This window comes from Lampris incognitus, chromosome 13, assembly GCF_029633865.1.
Source record: "Lampris incognitus isolate fLamInc1 chromosome 13, fLamInc1.hap2, whole genome shotgun sequence".
NCBI lineage: Eukaryota > Metazoa > Chordata > Actinopteri > Lampriformes > Lampridae > Lampris > Lampris incognitus.
The window spans coordinates 406,744-420,954 of record NC_079223.1 but is presented as its reverse complement, the minus strand read 5'-3'; the positions used below and the strand labels follow the sequence as shown (position 1 = coordinate 420,954).

Sequence of the window (14,211 nt, the reverse complement as noted above, 5' to 3'; positions counted from 1 at the left end):
CAGACAGGGGTACAGTCAGTAGATAGACAGTAGGAACAAACAGGGGTGCTGTCAGTAGATAGACAGTAGGACAGACGGGTACAGTCAGTAGATAGACAGTAGGACAGACGGGTACAGTCGGTAGATAGGCGGTAGGACAGATGGGTACAGTCAGTAGATAGACAGTAGGACAGACAGGAGTACAGTCAGTAGATAGTAAGACAGACAGGGGTACAGTCAGTAGATAGGCAGTAGGACAGACAGAGGTACAGTCAGTAGATAGACAGTATGACAGACAGGGGTATAGTCAGTAGATACACTGTAGGAACAGACAGGTGTACAGTCAGTAGATATGTAAAGACAGACAGGGATAAAGTCAGTAGATAGACATTATGACATAGTCAGTAGGTAGAAAAGACAAATGGGTACAGTCAGTAGATAGATATTAAGACAGACAGAGGCACAGTCAGTAGATAGATAGTAGGACAGACGGGTACAGTCAGTAGGTAGACAGTGGGAACAAACGGGTACAGTCAGTAGGTAGACAGTAGGAACAGACGAGTACAGTCAGTAGATAGACAGTAGGAACAAACGGGTACAGTCAGATAGACAGTAAGACAGACGGGTACAGTCAGTAGATAGACAGTAGGAACAAACAGGGGTACTGTCAGTAGATAGACAGTAGGACAGACGGGTACAGTCAGTAGATAGACAGTAAGAACAAACAGGGGTACTGTCAGTAGATATACAGTAGGACAGACAGGGGTACAGTCAGTAGATAGACAGTAGGAACAAACAGGGGTGCTGTCAGTAGATAGACAGTAGGACAGACGGGTACAGTCAGTAGATAGACAGTAGGACAGACGGGTACAGTCAGTAGATAGACAGGGGTACAGTCAGTAGATAGACAGTAGGAACAAACAGGGGTGCTGTCAGTAGATAGACAGTAGGACAGATGGGTACAGTTAGTAGATAGACAGTAGGAACAAACGGGTACAGTCAGTAGATAGTAAGACAGACAGGGGTACAGTCAGTAGATGGGCAGTAGAACAGACAGGGGTACAGTCAGTAGATAGACAATAAGACAGACAGGGATAAAGTCAGTAGATAGACATTATGACAGACAAGGGTATAGTCAGTAGGTAGAAAAGACAAATGGGTACAGTCAGTAGATAGATATTAAGACAGACAGGGGCACAGTCAGTAGGTAGACAAGGACAGACGGGTACAGTCAGTAGATAGTAAGACAGACGGGTACAATCAGTAGATAGACAGTAGGACAGATAGGGGTACAATCTGTAGATAGACAAAGACAGACAGGGGTACAGTCAGTAGGTAGACAAAGATAGATGGGTACAGTCAGTAGATAGACAAGACAGACAGGGGTACGGTCAGTAGATGGACAGTAGGACAGTTTGTCAGCCAGTAAGTCTGAATGTCCAGCTGAAGTCTAACCACTCGTGTGTTGCCCGTCTCTCTTTTAGCCCCTGCAGCCCCATGTCAGGGTGTGGGACAGCGTCAGCCTGACCACCCTGCAGGTCATCGGCCTGGGCACCTTTGAGAGAGGCGTGGGCTCACTGGCCTTCTCCAAAGCAGTGAGTGTTGCTCCCCTCTCCCACACAGTAAAGCAGTGTGTTAAATAAAAGGCATCATTCAAATTGATTGACAAAAGGTGCTATGAGTTGACCACTAATAGCGATGGTCATGTACAGACATTGTCCTGGATAATGCTTCCTGTGGTCAGATATCTGGCTGCTAGTCTCAGCGAGTGGCACAGAAGCGAACGGCAGCAAACAGGGACGGAAACCAAAACATTTTAAACCATAATAAAACGCACAAAACCCATTAACCATTCACAAAAAATACAACAGCTTTCCTGTGTTCCCAATGCCCGATTCTCTTCTCACACCACTCTATTTCATGTCTGGGTGCATGCTCATAATCCAGGTAAGAAACTGCTCATAATCCAGGTAAGAAACTGCTCATAATCCAGGCAAGAAACTGCTCATAATCCAGGTAAGAAACTACTCATAATCCAGGCAAGAAATCACAGAAGGTTGAATCAGTTCATCTGCACACAGCCTGCACCCATGGCAGACAATTAGCAATCACTGTTTAAATCACTGCTGCTACGTGGAAGCGTCAGGCAAACAAGCCTAGGTTGATCGAAGGCTAGAGTGAACAAAGGCAAGCATGACTTTTTCAAGCCAAGACTTTGTCAAGCACGGACTGCTCTTTTTAGATCCAGTCAGTCATCTGTATTTTGTGTACCTAGTATAGACTATGTGTTTTCTTCGCATTCCTGTCCTTTCATCTTCTCGGAGCTGGCATAGATGTTGGGTCACTCCTAGGCGCCGTGACCCTACCAATCTCATCTATCCCACTCTCTCCACTCACGTTGAGCAAGTGGTGACGGGAGGGCTCTGGAATTGCCAGTCTGCGGTGCCGAAAGCTGAGTTTATCTCAGGCTACGCATCCTTGCTCTCCCTCTACTTTCTTGCTCTGAGACCTGGATCATGCCAGAAAACACTACCATACCCGCAGCTCTGTCTGATGTGTACTCTTTTTCTCACACTCCTAGAGCTGGGAGGCAGGGTGGTGGTACTGGCCTGCTAATATCCCTGAAAGGAAACATTCTCTTGTTTCCATTCTACAATTTTCTCTGCCCTCTTTTGAATTTCATGCTGTTAGTCTCTTATCCAGTCAAACTCACCATCGTGGTTGTGTACTGCTCACCAGGCCCCCTTGGTGAGTTTCTGGAGGAGCTTGACACACTTGTCTCACACTTCCCTGTTGATGACTCTGCACTTATCCTTCTCGGTGACTTCAACATCCACACTAAAAGGCTAGATCCTCTTCTCTCTTTCCTCTCCTCCTTTGACCGTCACCTCTCACCCTCTCCTCCTACCCACAAGGCCGGCAACCAGCTGGACCTTATCTTTACTAGACACTGTCATATTTCCAATCTCTCTATTACTCCTCTCCAGCTCTCTGACCTCTATTTCATGTCCTACTCTCTCTCCCTCTCTTCCCCCTCAGCCCCTTCCCCTTCCCACATGGTTTCCATCATCGTCATCATCAACCTTTATTTTAATAGGCAAGTTAATTAAGAGCAAACTCTTATTTACAATAACGGCCTAGGTTTGGGGTAAGTGCCCCCTAGGGGAAGGGGATGGGGAGTAAAATAAAAAAGAGAGGTAAAAACAAGGAACAGCAGTGACATGACAGGCCCGTAGACACCTCCGCTCTCTCTCCGTCACTGATCTTTCTTCCAATGTTACCTCTATCCTCCCTACACTGAATCTTTCTCTCTCCTACCCCCTGACGCTGCTACTGATCTTCTTCTCTCTACCCTCCTCTTCTCTGGACAATCTCTGTCCCCTCACCTCCAGGCCTGCACGCCCAACTCCACCTGCTTCTTGGCTGACCGACTCAGTACGTACTAACAGATGGAGCCTGAGAGTGGCAGAGCGCAAATGGAGAAAAGGCAAACTCCCAGAGGACCTTCTCAACTTCCAGTCTCTTTCCACTTTCTCCTCCCTCTCTGCTGCTAAGGCTGCCTTCTATCGCTCCAAAATCCTATCCTCTGCCTCTAATCCTAAGAAACTCTTTGAAACCTTCTCTACACTTCTTCAACCCCCGCCTCCTCCTCCTACTTCCTCCCTTCTCTCTGATGACTTCGCTAACTTCTTTGACAAGAAGGTAAACAACATCAGATCCTCCTTTTCTCACCACCCGGTAAGTGCTGCTTGCACTAGCCCACCCTCTGCACCCTCCCTTACCTCTCCACATCCCACCCTATCCCACCTCACTCCCCTCTCCCCCGACGAGGTTCTAAACCGCATCACATCCAGTCGCCCCACCACATGCTCTCTTGACCTGGTCCCCTCCCCTCTTCTTCAGTCTATAGCACCTGAACTCCTTCCCTATCTAACCCACCTCATCAACACCTCCCTCCATGCAGGGGACTTTCCATCTGCCTTCAAGACTACTAGAGTCACCCCCCTTCTCAAGAAACTATCACTTAACCCCTCTGACGTCAAAAACTACAGACCAGTTTCCCTTCTACCCTTTCTATCCAAAACTTTCGAACGTGCTGTCTTTAACCAACTTTCTTTGTACCTCCACCAGAACAACCTCCTGGACCCCAACCAGTCTGGGTTCAAGGTAGGTTACTCGACAGGGACGGCCCTCCTTGCAGTGACAGAATTGCTGCACTCTGCAAGAGCAAACTCTCTCTCCTCTGTCCTGATACTCCCGGACCTGTCAGCTGCGTTTGACATAGTGAACCACCAGATCCTCCTCTCTACCCTCGAGGGGCTGGGTGTCACAGGCTCTGCACTCTCAATGTTTGCAACCTACCTGACGAGTCGCTCCTACCAGGTGACATAGAGGGGATCTGTGTTGGAGCCTCGCAGACTGACTACAGGCGTTCCACAGAGTTCGGTTCTGGGTCCTCTCCTTTTCTCCCTGTACACAACATCCCTGGGTTCTGTTATTCGCTCGCATGACTTCTCTTACCATTGTTACAGTGATGATGCCCAGCTGATCTTGTCCTTTCCTCCCTCTGACACACAAGTAGAGACACACATTGCTGCGTGCTTGACTGACATCTCGGAGTGGATGGCGACACACCACCTGAAGCTCAGTCTGAACAAGACAGAGCTGGTGTTCCTCCCGAGGAAAGGTTGCCCGCACCGAGACCTGGCCATCGCCATTGACAACACCTTGGTGACGCCAACTCGGACTGCGAGGAATCTGGGTGTGATCCTGAACGACCAACTGTGGTTTGCTGCAAACATTGCATCGGTTGCTCACTCCTGCAGATTTCTCCTCTATAACATCAGGAGGATTCGCCCATTCCTCACCTATGAGACGGCACAGATGCTCATCCAGGCTCTAGTCATCTCCCGGCTGGACTACGGCAACTCCCTCCTTGCTGGTGCCCCAGCGTCGGCCGTCAGACCTCTGCAGCTTGTTCTGAAAGCTGCAGTTCGTCTGGTGTTCAACCGCCCTAAGTTCTCCCACACAACTCCCCTTCTCATGTCCCTACACTGGCTCCCAGTAGCTGCTCGCATCCAGTTTAAGACTCTGGTGCTAGCCTACAGGGCAGTGAAAGGAAGAGCTCCTTCCTATCTCCAGTCCATGGTCAAGCCCTACACCCCCGCCCAATCACTTCACTCTGCTGCCTCGGGACGCCTGGTTGCCCCGTCGCTCAGAGGCCCCTGCTGCCGATCGACCCGATCACGGCTGTTTTCTGTCCTGGCCCCACAGTGGTGGAATGAACTCCCCACTGATGTCAGGACAGCGGAGTCGCTGCCCATCTTTCGGCACAGGTTGAAAACTCACCTCTTTAAGAACTACTACCCTGTTACTGTTCTTAGCACTTACTGTATTCAATCATTTAAAAAAAAAACTCTTTCTTGCGCTTTTACTTTAGCACTGGTTTTGCTCCTACATGCTTGTTTAGATGCACTTATGACCTCTGATGACTAGTAGTTCTCCTGATTTCCTACGTTAAATGCACTTATTGTAAGTCACTTTGGATAAAAGTGTCGGCTAAATGACTGTAATGTAATGTAATGTAATCTGGCAGTCAGAAAATCCATTAGCATGACTTTCAGTGATGAGTTTGACCACATTAACACAGTCAAATGCAACAAGTCATGGGAACATAGATTCTGCCTTGTACAAATCCATAAAAGACAGCTGCATATGAGTCAAGATTTGAATTGCGGCCGAACTGAATTGCTGACGTGATGTCGTGCCACCGTGTGGGTTTTTCAACATACGATACAGACAGCATACATGTGTTTCTGTTTAAATCGAGGTGTACTATGTTCCAGTTGTTGAATGATGAGTGAATCCTTGATCACAGAGGTTCCAGTTGAAAATGCCGCCATACTTGAGACTGGTTGGGAGACATGGTTATAGACGGCCTCGTTTACCAACCACTCTGAGACGCTTTCCGCTTTCTCATCACTTAACCCCCAGCACATGTTGTCACGCCATTTGTTTTAGGACGCACGCTCGCCCTGCTAGAATATGGAAATACAATGTGATGCACAGACTGACAAAAAAACAGATGGCCGGGGGGCGCTGGTGAGCAGTAACATGTGAGGACGTCTTTAGATTGAGCTCCTGATCAGGGCGAACTTTTCATTAATATTTTAACTTTTCAGATCAAACACAGATAAATTAGGTTTAACACACACGATACTTAACCGCTAGCACACTGGACTCACAACCCTGTACTTGCATACCGATCATCTAGAAGACGCGATGGGCAAAAACAAACCCAGCAGTGACCAGGCCGCTAAAGCCTCGGGCTCTGTGAAAGCCTCGGACGGGGAGTCTACAGACCTATCTGGGGTGATGGCTGCCATCGCAAGCAGTGAGAGCAAGATCTTGGCACGGATAGATTCATTCACAGAGGATCTGAATGCAAAAATAGACTATAAAGGCCGGCATGGCGAAACAAGAGACCGGTCTGAAAGATGTGAAGGACGGCCTGAATACATACTCAGACAAGACCACGAATATGGAGGAGGACATCGGCCAGCTAACACCTGAAGTCGCTATGCTACGCCAAAGGTAGACGGTCTGGAGGGACGACAACGCCGGTGTAATGCACGTATTGTCGGGATAAAGGAGGGATTCGAGACCAGCGGAGGCCAGCAGCCTACTATTACCATCGCTAAGCTACTGCAGGAGTTACTGGGCCTCAGCTTCACCCCGACCCTAGACCGGGCTCACCGCAGCCTGCGGCACTCGACCAACGAAGGAGAACCCCCCAGGATCATCGTGGTGAAGTTTCACTATTTCTCCGAGAGGGAGGAGGTTTTCTGCAAAGCTGCCCGCTCAGCTCCGTTGAGCCTGCACGGCAAGAGAGGGAGCATCTTCCCGGATTACACCGCGGCGGTGGGAAGAAGAGAGCGGCCTTCTCCGAAGCTAAGCAGCTCCTCCGGAGCTGCCAGGGCGTCAAGTTCGGGATCCTGTTCCCGGCGGTGCTTCGTATCACTTTAGAGCCATCTAAGGCGATGGGTTATATCAGGGAGAATCTAAAGCCTCAGGACAATGTACAGTAAGATGTTGATAAACTCCAGTATATTTGTGGCTAACTGGTATTGGCGGCTAGTTGATATTAGCTGCTAAGTGTCAACAACTAGCGGAAGCAACTAGCTAAGACACCAAGACAACAGGGTAACGTTACAGTTTAACTTTATCTATTTACTCTAACTTTTGTAATTTGAGACTCACAGATAACATTACCCTTTTCATTTAATACAAATGTTTCATACCTGCTGCCCATTTAAAAATCTATTTTTCTGTTTTATTGTTATCGTGTTTGTGCATGTATATGTGTGTATGGATGCTAATTATTATGAGACCCGTAACAGTGCTTTGGTGACTTGCCAGAGCCTGCTAGGGCGACACAGAGCCTGCTAGGGCGACACGCAGCTCAGTGTCACTTACCTACAAAGGAACTGAATTATAACTGCTGTTATATGGGTGTTGATATATTTTCCTTCCTTTTTTTTTAATCTTTATTTTTTTTAAAAATTTTAATATGGGTGTTGATATATAGTTTTTAGGTAGATAAATCCTTTTTGATTTAATATAATCTTAACAAGACCACTGTTCGCCCTGGTTGGGGCTTGTTAGAGGGTCTCTATATGGTTATTTGCCATGTTATACAAGAAATGGGGGATGCGATCTCTAGGGAATTAGTAGATCAGCCTGGGTTCTCAAGGCTCTGTTTTTGTTTTGTAGTTAGTAGGCAGGGACTTTTTGTTTTCTTTTCTCTTTTCATTTTTAGAAAAAATGTTTGACGCTCAGAATACAGGTTATCTTCGTTTTTTGAGCTGGAATATAAAGGGAATTCACAATCCAGTAAAGTGTAGTAGGGTTTTTGTACATTTAAAATCTTTGAGAGCTGATGTCATGTTCTTACAGGAAACTCACCTTCGGTCAAGTGAACACACAAAACTAAAGAAAGCTTGGATAGGACAAATGTTCTGTTCCAGGAATGAGAATAGAACGCGGGGCATGGCCATCTTGATCAGGAAGGGTATCCCATTCGTTCTACTACTGACTATTTCTGACCCCAGGGGAAGGTATGTGATAGTGACAGGTAACCTGTATGGTACACGTGTGGCACTGGCAAATGTATATGGACCAAACTGGGATGACCCACTCTTTTTCACTAGTTTCATAGCAGCCTTCCCAGACTTAAATAATTACCGATTAATACTGGGGGGAGATTTTAAATGTGTACTACATCCATATTTGGACAGATCAAACCCAAGACTTAATAGTAAAGTTTCGAAGGCAGGTGCTGTTATCCATTCATTTATGGAATCCTACTCTCTTTTTGATCCCTGGAGAAGAAATAACCCAACTATTAAACAATACTCCTTTTTTCCCCCAGTGCACCATTCTTACTCAAGGATTGATTTTTTTTCTCCTGGATAGTAGGGTCCTTCCTATGGTTAGGGGGAGCCAATATAATAGTATTGTTATTTCGGGTCATAGTCCTGTACATCTAGATATACACTCACTGGCCACTTTATTAGGTACACCTTGCTAGTACCGGGTTGTACCCCCTTTTGCCTTCAGAACTGCCTTAATCCTTCGTGGCATAGATTCAACAAGGTACTGGAAACATTCCTCAGAGAGTTTGGTCCATATTGACATGATAGCATCACGCAGTTGCTGCAGATTTGTCGGCTGCACATCCATGATGCGAATCTCCCGGTCCACCACATCCCAAAGGTGCTCTATTAGATTGAGATCTGGTGACTGTGGAGGCCATTTGAGTACAGTGAACTCATTGTCATGTTCAAGAAACCAGTCTGAGATGATTCGAGCTTTATGACATGGCGCGTTATCCTGCTGGAAGTAGCCATCAGAAGATGGGAACACTGTGGTCATAAAGGGATGGACATGGTCAGCAACAATACTCAGGTAGGCTGTGGCGTTGACACGATGCTCAATTGGTACTAAGGGGCCCAAAGTGTGCCAAGAAAATATCCCCCACTATATTACACCACCACCACCAGCCTGAACCGTTGATACAAGGCAGGATGGATCCATGCTTTCATGTTGTTGACGCCAAATTCTGACCCTACCATCCGAATGTCGCAGCAGAAATCGAGACTCATCTGACCAGGCAACGTTTTTCCAATCTTCTATTGTCCAATTTTGGTGAGCCTGTGCGAATTGTAGCCTCAGTTTCCTGTTCTTAGCTGACAGGAGTGGCACCCGGTGTGGTCTTCTGCTGCTGTAGCCCATCTGCCTCAAGGTTCGACGTGTTGTGCATTCAGAGATGCTCTTCTGCATACCTCGGTTGTAATGAGTGGTTATTTGAGTTACTGTTGCCTTTCTATCAGCTCGAACCAGTCTGGCCATTCTCCTCTGACCTCTGGCATCAACAAGGCATTTTCGCCCACAGAACTGCCGCTCACTGGATATTTTCTCTTTTTCGGACCATTCTCTGTAAACCCTAGAGATGGGTGTGCGTGAAAATCCCAGTAGATCAGCAGTTTCTGAAATACTCAGACCAGCCCTTCTGGCACCAACAACCATGCCACGTTCAAAGTCACTTAAATCACCTTTCTCCCCCATTCTGATGCTCGGTTTGAACTGCAACAGATCGTCTTGACCATGTCTACATGCCTAAATGCATTGAGTTGCTGCCATGTGATTGGCTGATTAGAAATTTGCGTTAACGAGCAGTTGGACAGGTGTGCCTAATAAAGTGGCCGGTGAGTGTAGGTTTCATAGACTGCCCTAAACCCCAACGCACCTGGTGATTTGATCCTCTATTACTGTCCATGGACTCCTTTAAAAATTTTCTCCCCCAGCGGATAGATCTCTTTATGGAATTCAACCATACTCCGGATATGCCACTAACTATTGTTTGGGAGGCTCTCAAAGCCTACCTTAGAGGTCAAATAATCTCATACAGAGCACATGAGAGAAAGAAACATAAACAACGTCTAACAGAACTGTCCCATAGTATAGCGGAAGTGGACCGTTCATATGCTGATTCCCCAACACCTGAACTGTATAAGAAAAAAGTATTATTAAAAACAGAATTCGACAATCTCTCCGTTAAACAAACAGAACAATTATTCTTTAAATCAAAACAGACATTTTATGAGCATGGAGAGAAAGCTGGAAAACTATTAGCCCATCAGGTTAGACAGTCCACAGCCGCTAACACTATTTCTGGAATTTGCACAGCAGCTGGGGTAAAGACTACCGACCCTGACACCATCAATAACCAGTTTAAACAATTTCATATTACCCTTTATAGTTCAAAACTGCCCAGCGACTTGTTGCATATTTTCACTTTTTTAGACGGTCTGACCATACCAAAAATTGCCCTTGAAGACAGAGCACAGATAGCCAAAGAGATATCAACAGAGGAAGCGATACAAGCAATTAAATCCATGCAGAGCAACAAAGCACCAGGTCCGAATGGTTTCACAATTGAAATGTATAAAGAATTTGCTACCAAGCTGGCACCAATACTTAACCTGATGTATCAAGAAATTTTTAACCAACAGAAATTGCCCCAAACTATGATGCAGGCAACCATATCAGTGTTACTTAAAAAAGAAAAAGACCCCTACTGTGTGGCTCCTACCGCCCTGTAAGATTGTTGAATTGCGACTACAAAATCCTTACAAAAATCTTGGCCACCCATATTGAAACTGTTGTCCCAACGGTTGTTAACCCTGATCAAACTGGTTTTATACCAGGCAGGCAGTCATTCTATAACATGTGCCACCTATTTAATGTACTGTACACACCACATTCTGTAGAAGAGACAGAAGTAGTGATTTCTTTAGATGCTGAGAAGGCATTTGACCGCATCGAATGGCAATATCTATTTGCTGTTCTAGAAAGGTTTGGCTTTGGTTTCTCATGCCTAGCATGGGTTAAAATATTGTATTGCTCACCGACAGCTGCAGTGCGGACGAATAATATTATTTCTGATTATTTTTCACTCCATAGGGGCTGCAGACAGGGCTGCAGCCTCTCTCCTTACCTGTTCGATTTGGCAATTGAGCCACTCGCTATAGCTCTTAGGGCAGAGGATGGCATTAAAGGTATCTCACAAGGTGGTAAATTGCACAAGGTATCACTTTATGCAGATGACCTGTTGTTATATATAGCCAACCCAATAGAATCTATACCAAGACTATTACTTACCCTGGATAACTTTGGTCGCCTGTCAGGTTATAAGATAAACTATTCAAAGAGCTTGCTTTTTCCGATTAACCACACTGATAGAGACTACTCTAGCTTTCCATTCAAACTTGAACATAATGTATTTACATATTTAGGAATCAAAGTCACTCATACAATGGGGAGGTTATGTAACCATAACTTTAAACCACTAATAGAACAAACAAAACAAAATTTTAAAAAGTGGTCAACGCTACCAATTTCATTAGCGGGCTGCATTAATATAGTTAAAATGACAGTCTTACCCAGATTTCTCTTATCTTTTTCAAATGATTCCCCTATTCATACCTAAGACAACTTTTCAACAATTAGATAGATTAATTTCATCCTTCATCTGGAACAGTTCAAACCCCAGGATGAAGAAAATATACTTGGAGGTCCCTAAGGAGACAGGGGGATTAGGTTGCCTAACTTTATTTGTTACTACTGGGTTGCGAACATTGTAAAACTTTTACATTGGGCATTTACATATAAGAATCAACACGGTAAAGATTGGGTTGACATGGAGCTCTTATCCAATCCTTTACCGATATTCACCTCTCCACTACCACATAACCGTAACATACAAATAACAAACCCGGTGGTTAAAGCTTCACTTAGGATATGGCTCCAGTTTAGGAGGCATTTTGGATTAAAGCATGCTAGCGGTCTTTTTCCAGTAGCAAATAATCAATTCTTCTTGTCATCTGTGTTAGATAACGCATTTCAACTTTGGCATAGAAATGGACTGGTGTTTTTCTGTGATCTATTTAAAGATGGAACATTTGCCTCATTTGAAACACTTACCAAAGACCATAACATACCCAGATCCCATTTTTTTAGATACCTTCAAATCCGTAGTTTTGCCAAGAAAGTGTTTCTCTCATTTCCGTATCTGCCACCCAGGAGCTAATTAGATGTTATTCTAGAGAAGGATTCCTTTGGGAAAAAATGGGTCTCTATAATTTACACACTGATACAGGGATTGAAACAGATGTCCTGGGACAAAACAAAAACTGCATGGGAGAGAGATTTGGGTGTAGAGCTTTCTGAAGAGGCATGGCGGGACAGCTTAACTCGTATTCATACGTCTTCATTGTGTATACGACATGGGTTAATTCAGTTTAAGGTGCTTCACCGTCTTCACTACTCGGGGGACAAGCATGCCAGAATCTTTCCCACCACAGACCCTGGCTGTCCGAGGTGCAGTCACAGTCCAGCCTCGGTGGGACACATGTTCAGGGCATGCCCCTCCCTCAACAGTTATTGGGGACAGATATTTAATGTATTCTCACATATCTGTAAACAGACCATAAACCCTGATTTTCACACAGCCATCTTTGGCATACCACCCCCTAACTGTAAGGTCACAACTTTGCAGGCAAATGCTGTAGCATTTGTCTCATTACTAGCATGCAGACTTATCCTATTTAACTGGAAGTCGAATAAAACGCCATAATTTTTGCAATGGTTGAGGGAGGTGCTGTCCTTTCTACCTTTAGAAAAGCTCCGAGATAAAATATGTAAAACCCGCAAAAACTTTACTTTGACCTGGAGTCCTTTCATAGACTTTATTGAAGGTTTTCCCTTTTATTGAATGTACTTTTTATCTACCTGGTTGTAACGAAAATACTTATAGATATATGTGTACAACTTTATATCGTCTTCAAAAATATGGTTATTATGTGGAATTGGAATAAGAAATCCCTGCATAGTCCTTTTTTTCTTTCTTCTTTTTTTAGCCTTGGGGGGGAGGGGGGACTCCTACATGTTTTTTTTTGTTGTTGTTGTTCGTGTGCTTTGTATACCTGTTCCAAAAAACTTGAAAATTGGAAAATAAAGTTTTCAAAAAAAAAAAAAAAAGAAACAGATGGCCGGGCTTGAAGAATTTCAGGTGGACTTATGGTCACGGGTGATTCGACACATGGACTTTCAGGGGGAAGCACTACTGAACAAGTGACCTTTTACTAAAACACCTGTTAAAAAGCAACACCTTAGCATTCATTTTTTATTCCTCACACACATGCACACAGATCTTCATCATGCTGTGCTGATGACTCATCTGACCTTCTCACCATGCAGACGTCCTGCTTTACAAGCGGCGGGCTGCTCTTTACTGGCAGACATTTCCTGTGCAGCCTTCTTCCTGTCTGCACCTAACAGCCATGACAGAGCAGTGAAGTGGCCAGTAGCATAGCAGGATGAGATGGACCCTTGTGGTTTGTTCCTGCCCTCAGCCACCACATATCTGCTGTACGGACAAAATCAAAACATCAGTCTGATAGCAGAGCATGCTGGGTAAACTGCAGAAGGCAATATTATCTAGTGCAGGATCTGCCTTGTTTTTGAAATTTTATTTATCTCTCTCTGTCTCTCTCTGTCTCTCTATCTGTCTCTCTCTGTCTCTGTCTCTGTCTCTGTCTGTCTCTCTCACTCAATTCAATTCAATTTAATTCAATATTTGCTTTATTGGCATGACATACATTTTGTACATATTGCCAAAGCATGTAAAACAACAACACAACACAACAATGATTATAATAACAGCAACAACAACAATGTTGCTGTTGATGTTATTATAATCTCTCTCGCTCTTTCTCTGTCTGTCTGTCTGTCTGTCTGTCTGTCTGTCTGTCTGTCTAAATTCAATTCAATTCAATTCAAAGGGCTTTATTGGCAGGAAAGTTTTACAACAGTGTTGCCAAAGCATCAAAAATACAGTTTGAACAGTACACAATAACACTAATAATGAACATCAACACAACATTTTATCAATCAATAACGAAACAATAAAACTCATAACAATAGAGAAACCGAAGTAGATCAAAAGGTGGAGCATGGGTTGTGAGGAGACTACAGCTGTCATATGTTGTGCTGCTTGTCTCTTAGGCTGTGACATGACCTGACATACACTCACCGGCCACTTTATTAGGCACACCTGTCCAACTGCTCGTTAACGCAAATTCCTGATCAGCCATCACATGGCAGCAACTC

General features: G+C 44.8%; 1 protein-coding gene across 1 annotated transcript in view; it reads left to right on the top strand.

Moving 5' to 3' along the window:
* LOC130122431 (echinoderm microtubule-associated protein-like 4) overlaps nucleotides 1-14,211 on the top strand; it is a 218,711-nt gene that overhangs the window by 105,134 nt on the left and 99,366 nt on the right. The window contains exon 11 of the mRNA XM_056291344.1: nucleotides 1,464-1,574. Coding sequence (XP_056147319.1) covers nucleotides 1,464-1,574 — 111 coding nt within the window. The remainder of the gene's footprint in view (nucleotides 1-1,463; nucleotides 1,575-14,211) is intronic.